At 38.5% G+C, this 8,755-nt stretch overlaps 1 protein-coding gene across 2 annotated transcripts in view; it reads left to right on the top strand.

The window, feature by feature from the left end:
* The window catches only part of CA13 (carbonic anhydrase 13), a 35,819-nt gene extending 29,306 nt beyond the window's left edge, over nt 1-6,513 (top strand). The window contains exon 7 of one of the 2 annotated variants that reach the window (XM_017521810.2): nt 3,682-6,513. In XM_017521810.2, coding sequence (XP_017377299.1) covers nt 3,682-3,801 — 120 coding nt within the window. In that variant the 3' untranslated portion in view covers nt 3,802-6,513. The remainder of the gene's footprint in view (nt 1-3,681) is intronic. The other variant, XM_017521811.2, reaches the window with a different exon arrangement.
* Nucleotides 6,514-8,755: the final 2,242 nt, after the last annotated feature.

Raw genomic sequence — 8,755 nt, 5'->3', positions numbered from 1 at the left:
GCCTCCCAAAGTTCTGGGATTACAGGCTTGAGCCACCGCGCCCGGCCTATTGTTTTCTTTCTTCTTTTTTTTTTTTTTTCCTGAGGAGTCTCACTCACTGCAACCTCCCACTCCTGGGTTCAAGTGATTTTCCTGCCTCAGCCTCTCAAGTAGCTGGGATTACAGGTGTTCGCCACCATGCCCAGCTACTTTTTGTATTTTTAGTAAAGACAAGGTTTCACCATGTTGGCCAGGTTGGTCTCAAATTCCTGACCTCAAGTGATTTGCTTGCCTCAGCCTCCAAAAGCGCTGGGATTACAGGCATGAGCCACTGCATCCGGCTAAGTACTACTATATTGTTTTCTAAAGTGGCTGTGTCATCTTACATTCCCATCAGCAATGTATAAGATTTCTAGTTGCTTCATACCCCTGCATGTATTTGGCATTGTCAGTTTTTCTCACTTTAGATGTTCTAGTGGTTATGTGTGTATGTGTGATTTTAATTTGCATTTATCTAATGACCAATGATTTTGAACTTTTTTTATATGCTAATTGGTGATGATTGTATCTCCTTTTGTTAAGTATCTCTTCAGATCATCTGTCCATTTTTACATTGGGTTGTTTGCAAGAGTTCTTTATGTAGTCTAGATAACAGCTCTTCCTCAGACGGCACAGTGGCTCACTCCTGTAATCCCAGCACTTTGAAAGGCTGAGGCAGGCAGACCACTTGAGGCCAGGAGTTGAAGACCAGCCTGGCCAACATGGTAAAACCATGTCTCCACTAATTAAAAAAAAAATTAATTGGGCATGGTGGCACCTGCCTATAACCTTAGCTACACTGAAGGCTGAGGCATGAGAATCACTTCAACCCAGGAGGTGGAGGTTGCAGTGAGTTGAGATTGTGCCACTGTAATCCAGCTTGGGTAACAGAACGAGACTATCTCAGAAAACAACAACAAAAAGTGAATCATTGGGACTTAGAAATTCTGATTCACAAGTTTGGGGTAGGGTCCAGGAATCTGAATTTTTAAGAATTAACTCAAAGTATTTTCATTCAGATGCTTTGGGATCATCCCTCCCAAAACTGGCTTAGAGTGAGACATGCGTGTGGACGTAATAGATCAATCTCAGAAGGTTAGTTAGAACTGGATGGTCAAGGAGCTTGGAAGCCACACTGACACGTTTGTTTTGGGTACTTATAAAAATGTTAGACATGTAATGTATTACAGGGATGTATTTGGAGATGTTTAAAATGATATGATGTTTGCTTTTGCTTAAAAATAGCCTAGTGTGGGTAGCATGGACAATGGAAAGAGAGCTTAGTGGCTGCATGTTGATGATTGTTGAAGCTGGGTCATGGATTCCTAGTGATTTATGATGTTGCTTTTTCTATCTTTGTGTACTTTTGAACATTTCTGTAATAAAAAGTAAATTAAAAGGATAGGGAAAAATGTGAAAACAAAACAAGTTAAAGACAGTGTATAGTCTGTGGTTAGTGCATGGCTTGTCAAGACGGATTATTTATTGAAACTTCTCAGCTACCCCTCAAGTTTCTCATCTGTTAAATGGGATAATTATACATTATTGATCGGGGCATTTTAGGAATTAACTGAAGTAATGTAAAGCACTTATAGTGCCTAGACCATCATGTTTCGTAACAGAAATTATTTTTATTATTACTTAATTTTGGCAGGCAGTGGAGTGCTATTAAAGAGATTTGAAGGCTGGATGTGGTGGCTTACACCTGTAATCCTAGCACTTTGAGAGGCTGAGGCGGGAGGATCACTTGAGGTCAGCAGTTCAAAACCGGCCTGGCCAACATGATGAAACCCCTTCTCTATTAAAAAAAAAGGTTTGAGCATGTGAGTGACATAAAGCTGTTTACAGAACCATAGAAGAAGTGTATTTCAGCTTATCAGAGTTGCTACACAATGAAATTAAAATTTCAGTATTAGAGTCAAGGAAAACCACAAAACAGGTCATACCTGCTTCAGCCTCAAAGCTGAACTGGGGACATTCCTACTGGGAACCTGTAGGTGCTGAGTCAGCCTTAGTGACAGAGGGGCAGATTTGCTGCCTGAATAAAACCTGGAACCACATAAGGGGATGAGACTGTTGAAGAATCCGTCAGGGATGTGCATTTTAAGGCCAGGGCAGTGGTGGAGGACACCAGAGCTAATCTGAGTGGAGACTGGCATATACTGGGTTGATCTAGCTGGGCCTAATGATTGTGAGACCCAGAGTTATAAGGGAAAGTGATTTGGCAAGACATCAGAACAGGTCTAGGGACTCTTTCCAAAATGCACAGGTTGGTCAGAGAAAGAACTGAAGTCAGATCCAGTTCTAGACTGGTGAGCTGAACGTGCTGCTGGGGCAGGGAGCCATGACAACTTCCAGAGAAGTTGAAGAGGGGCAGGAGCTGGGGCTCTGGGAGGAAAATCAAGACAATGTCTTCAGAGGAATCAGCAGTATCACTGTGGAGGCAGGTTGCTTGATGAGGCCTGTGGACCCGTGCTTTGATTCAGGACTCGGAATTCCTGCACAGACACTCAGAATGGCCACTGCAGACAGACCTGGATTGTCATGATCTGCAGAAGGCTAGGTGTCTTTCCTATGGTCCCAGAGGTTACATTTTATTAGCCTCTGCTACTTGACCAGAGATTCTCTTAAGTCTCATGTGGTTATAACTACAATGATCTGGTCTAATGAAACATGAGTAATAGTACATTGTAAACATTTGTCTCCTTCCTATATCTGTACTTTAAAAAAATAACCTCAAAATATCACATGTGGAAAACATGGTTGCTTGTATATATGATGGTTTATCCTATCTGCCATAGGGCATGGTTATAAACTGTTGCCTGTTTCTTATAAAGGACTTCTCTCCCCTCTGCCCCCATGTGGTTAGTACTATACAAGAAACATTTTAGGCAGGTATTTGATAAAAACCTAAAGGATGTGTCCTAGTCTAAATTTGCTTGACTCTGAGATTAGGTGGTTAACAAAGTTTAGAGAACAGAGGTTCTCATTCCTAATAATTTGTCTTCATCAAAATAAAACAAAATAACAAACACCAAGGATTTGCTTTTATTAATTGACAATATAATTTTGGTGCATATTTTTGAGAAGATAAAATGTCTTTAATTTTTTCAGCTTCATTTTAGACCTGTACTAAATATTAACAAATAATATTAAATCACCAAGGGATTGTTAAAAATTTATAAGACATATTTATAATAGAATAGTTTTCAGCAATAAACAATAATGATGTAGGTTGATATTTATTGGCATGCAAAGATGGCTAGGATATAAACTAAGTGAAAAAATTAGGCTTCAAAACAGCATGTATAGTTGAGTTCATTTTGTCATAAAACATATGTGTGTGTGTTTATAGGCTGAAAAACACTCTCTGATTTCTAAATATTTACTCTGTAAACCACACTCCAGGTGTTTCCTCTTGTTACTTTGATCATCAAATTAAAAATGCTTATATATTTAATTTTGGAACCTGCAGGTATTTGTACAGTGATGAGAATTCAGCAGAAGAGTTGCTTTGTTATATATATGACATGTAACAGAAAATTTTCATTGCAAATTTTTTTTGTTCCTGGTTATAAGCATATCTTAATTCTTTATGCAGGGTAATTCATTAATATTGGTGGGGATTTCTATGCTGAAGCTAACTCCTTTCTTCGTCTACAGCTGGCCAAATTCCGCAGTCTCCTGTGCACAGCGGAGGGTGAAGCAGCAGCTTTTCTGTTGAGCAATTACCGCCCACCACAGCCTCTGAAGGGCCGCAAAGTGAGAGCCTCTTTCCGTTAAAAGTTGTCACCAGTGAACTCCTCAAAATATGGCTGTGGAGAGGCAATGAAGCAAAACAAAACACAAAAGTCTCTGCCAACAGCTTCTTTGTAGAATTCTAATTTATGGGAACCATTTTACTATCAGCTTCAGTGTCACAAAGAAACACAAAGTAAACCAGATCTCTCTCTCCTTTTTTGTTTTTTCAGTGATAGGGTCTCACTCTCTCACTCAGGCTGGAGTGCAGTGGTACGATCTTGGCTAACTGCAGCCTCCAGCTCCTGGACTCAAGTGATCTTCACACCTCAGCGTCCAGAGTAGGCAGAACCACAGGCATGCACCAGCACACCTGGCTAATTTTTTAATTTTTTTTTTTTTTTTTTTAGAAATGGGGTCTTGCTATGTTGCCCAGGCTGGTCTCAAGCTCCTGGCCTCAAGTGAGCCTCCTGCCTTGGCCTCTCAAAGTGCTGGGATTTCAAGTATGGGCCATCATGCCCAGCTGACCTAGATCTCTTTACTAACTTGTCTGTCTCATATTTGCATTAATGGATATTCACAGTTAAGCATTGTTTGACATATGCTAAAACCTATGAAATATGTCTACTTCAACCTGCATGAAAATGTGGTCAACATTGCAAACTTCAGACTGTATTAAAAATTTTATCTTGCCATAGAGACTGAATTAGTCACAGCTCTCAGTGATGTTAGGTGGAAATTTAAATTTATATCTCAGATGATAGGACTGTGATGCTTTTTTCAAAACAAGTGATTCTGTTGTTTTGTAATATTTTGTAATTCCAATTCATAAAAAGTAGATTATGTTTTCTTATAAGGTGAATTTTTGCAGTGATTATGTTGCTAACTCTCATTGCATGATACCTTTAATAAAATGAACAATGTAAGAGTTAAGGGCAATGGGACAAAGCTACTTAATGTGTCTCCTCCACTGATCAAAAATATTCCGTATAGTCTTGGTGAGGAATTCCTCAGGATATAAATGCCTATTTTTACACTGTGATGAATTATACCATATGTAATATTCACTCAGTAATGTTAATAGTGAACTGGCTAGTAATTGACAAGATACAATGCCTGCCAGTTTATGACATTAACATGGTTTGAAAATAACATATTACATAGTACCAGTGGAGTCAGAGCTGCTCTCAGGCATGATGAACATGTTGCCCGTTTTTGCCTGGTGTTTTGGCAGCAAAGCAGGAAGCAATCTTGTGTGGGTCATTGTTCTGTCAATTTCTGGAAAAAATTACTTGAGTCTCATATAAATATACAATGGGTCCATGAATCCTTCAACCCATTTCCATGGCAAAACTCACTTTTCCTTTTATACATGTCCCTCAGTCTCTTAATTTTGTCAGGTGGAGCTTGATCTTAATTTTTAACCTGTGATTTTTAATTTTTGTTTGTTTTTGTTGAAGGAGGATAAGAGTGGTGTTTCTTTTGTCCTTTCTGGTACAAATGGAGGGACTTAATAACCACATTTAAGACTTGAACACATATAACACTTTTGTCATCTTCTAACATAAGTTTGCCTGCATTTCCTTGATTTTGATGATTTGTTTCATATAACTCTCTTCCTCTGGATGTAGATTTTTTTTTCTTTTAGACAGAATCTAACTCTGTCACTGAGGCTAGAGTGCAGTAGCATAATCTTGGCTCACTGCAACCTCCACCTCCCAGGATGATTCTCCTGCCTCAATCTCTTAAGTGACTGGGATTACAGGCACATACCACCACACCTGGCTAATTTTTGTATTTTTAGTAGAGATGGGGTTTTGCTATATTGGCCAGGCTGGTCTCAAACTCCTGACCTCAAGTGATCTGCCCATCCCAGCATCTCAAGTTGCTGGGATTACAGGCATGAGCCACCATGCCTGGCCTGAATGTAAATTTTAATAATTGAACTTATTCTTCAATGTTCTTCTTGATAGAATAACTGAGTATCAGTATATTGTGTAACGATGATGTATACTGTTACATAAAGTGAGCTCCTGAAGAGTGAAGCTGATATTTTAGTCAATATTCTTTTCCCCTCAGTGTCTAGTTTGAGGCCTTTTACAAGATTGATTTGCAGCAATTATTTAATGAATTAAATATTTAAAAATTTTTTATTTGCTATCTTTGGCAATTCTCTCTCTGTTTGAAATAAAATGCACTACAAGTTAATATAACAAGTAAAATACATCATCTTTTGAAAATAGTTTCTTTTTAAAGGAATACTCATTAATTGTAACTTACAAAACCAAAAGTTCTAATGGTTTTTAAAAACCAGCGTTGAGTGGAAAATTGTTTCTTTGGTTTGGTAAGACCTGTGGAGCATCCTAGTCAGGGAAAGAGCCTGTTTTCTCAAAGAATGTAAGTTGCTGTTATCTGGAGGATCAAGGGTTCTAATTACTGTCTGTGAGAGTTATCACTTTGTAACTTACGGTTTCTGCTGCAGTATTGTGTCAGTTCCGTACTGTAAATTGCACCTTAATAGACCAAAAATATCTATACAGCACTGATTTCCTTGAATATTGTCTGATAATATATCTCCTAGAGGCAGAAGGTTTAAATGTGTGTTAAAATTGTTAATTGTCTCCTTTTTAAGAGTCGTAAATACTAGCGTAGCTCTCTTTTGTTTCCCGCAGCAAATATTGACTGTATGATTGTCAAGCATTTTGTATTTTAATTTAAATTGGATTCAACCACAATGAAGAAAATGAGACAAGCTTTCAACTGTATCAGGGCCATGTACATGCAAGACGTAGAATGAGATTGCATTTTACATTTCTTCTTTACTTTTCATTTTGAGATAGAGTTTCCCTCTGTCACTCAGGCTGGAATGCACTGGTGTGATCTCAGCTCACTGCAGCCTTGATCTCCTAGGCTCAAGCAATCCTCCCAACTGAGCCTCCTGAATTGCTGGGACTATAGGTGTGAGCCACAACACCTGGCTAATTTTTATATTTTTTTGTAGAGACAATGTCTCTCACTATGTTGCTCAGGCTGCCATTGAACTTCTGAGCTCAAGTGATTCTCCTGCTCCAGCCTCCCAAAATGTGGGAAGACAGGTGTAAGCCACCACACCTGGCCACATTTTACACTTTTAATTTAGAAAATAATTTCATACCCAGAGAAAAAATACACAGTACAAAAAGACTGTTTCCTCCCTGAAATGTTTGAAAGTAATTTGCCAGTCTGATTCTTCATCATTCACAAACTTTAGTGTGAATTTCCTACAAGCTGGGACATTGTCCTATATAATCATAATACACCAAATACAACTAAAACAACTGTAGGATTAGCATGGCTTTATTATTAACCACACAATCCATTCAAGAAATAACTTGTCCATTTAGTTTTTATGTTTCCTTCAGTTAGGACCTCTTTCCCAGTCTTTCCTTGGTTTTTGTGAGCTTGACATTTTTGAAGGTTATAGGTCAGCTATTTTATAGAATGTTTCCATTTGAGTTTGTTCAGTGTTTTGTGATAGATTCAGATTATGTGTTGCTGGCAGGAATATCACAAAAGTGATGCAGTGCTCTTCTCCTTGCATCCAATCAGGCACCCAACTTTGATTTGGCTCTTATACAGTATGTTCATTTCATCACTTGATTAAGATGGTGCATTAGTCTGTTTTCACACTTCTGATGAAGACATATCTGAGACTGGGTAATTTATAAAGAAAAAGAGGTTTATTGTACTTACAGTTCTACGTGGCTGGAGAGGCCTAACAATCATGGCAGAAAGCGAAAGGCACACCTTACGTGGTGGTAGGCAAGAGAGAGAATGAAAAATCAAGTGAAAGGGGTTTCCCTTTATAAAACTATCAGATCTAATGAGACTTATTCACTACTGTGAGAACAGTTTGGGGGAACCACCCTCGTGATTCAGTTACCTCCCACTGGGTCCTTTCCATAATACGTGGGAATTATGGGAGTTACAATTCAAGATGAGATTTGGGTAGAGACACAGCCAAACTATATCAGATGGTGTCTGCTAGATGTCTTTGTTGCAAAGTTATTTTGTTCTTTGTAAATATTTGTTGGGAAGGGATTATTTTAAGAGCATGTAAATATTCTGTTCCTCATTAAACCTGTAATTTATTCATTTATTTCCAGCATAGATTTAAAGATACCTGTTTTATTTAACAGGCTGTAATCTGTTATTATCATTATGTATTCTGATGCTCAATTCTTTTGTTGATTTGCCCAGCAGGAGCACCTTCAACCTGACTTGTATGTCCTTTTGACATGTCCCCATATCCTTACTTTTGAGCAGCTATCCTGTGTTCCTGGCTCATCTTACACTTTTCTTCCCTCAGCCCTAGAAACAAAAAGTCCTGGTTTTCTATTAGTAGAAAATAGTATTGAGGAAACCAAGATCTGGGTGAGCTCACTGCTCAGTTGGAACGTTGCTATTCTGAGGCCCTCCTGATAAACAGTTGTTGACAATGTATACACACATATGTGACACACATGCATGCACACATATAAATATCTACATGTCTATACTTATCTATATTAAAACATCATTTCACACTGAAGTCTCCAGTTCTAATCCAGCACTACAGTGTTCATTCTAGTTTTCTCCATTTCTTTATTTGTAATTTCCTTCAACAGTGAGAAACCTGGCTTCCATTATCCCCAATGTAGTTTCTGATATGGCTCATTCTTCTGTGTGTAGTGAATACCCCATTCCTACCTCACCTCTCACCCTCACATTGCACAGATCCCTGGGCCTGGTTGCCTCGTCTCTCCTGTCATCATGCAGTGTCTACCTTGCCTGGCTCTATCTAATAGACATTGGACTAAATTTTCAAAAAGGGAAGAGATAGGGGAAGGAGAAGGGAAAGTTGGGGTAAGAGTCAGATTATGCTTTGAAATATTTGCTGAGCTGTTCATAGGAAAGTCCTTTTTTGTTTTTTAAACCTAAGTTTACTGAGAATGTAGCTTTACTTACATACATTCTATCA

The sequence above is a fragment of the Cebus imitator genome, unplaced genomic scaffold (genome assembly GCF_001604975.1).
Source record: "Cebus imitator isolate Cc_AM_T3 unplaced genomic scaffold, Cebus_imitator-1.0 Scaffold22, whole genome shotgun sequence".
NCBI lineage: Eukaryota > Metazoa > Chordata > Mammalia > Primates > Cebidae > Cebus > Cebus imitator.
Note: the sequence above shows the minus strand (reverse complement) of the source record. Positions and strands in the feature narration are given on the sequence as shown.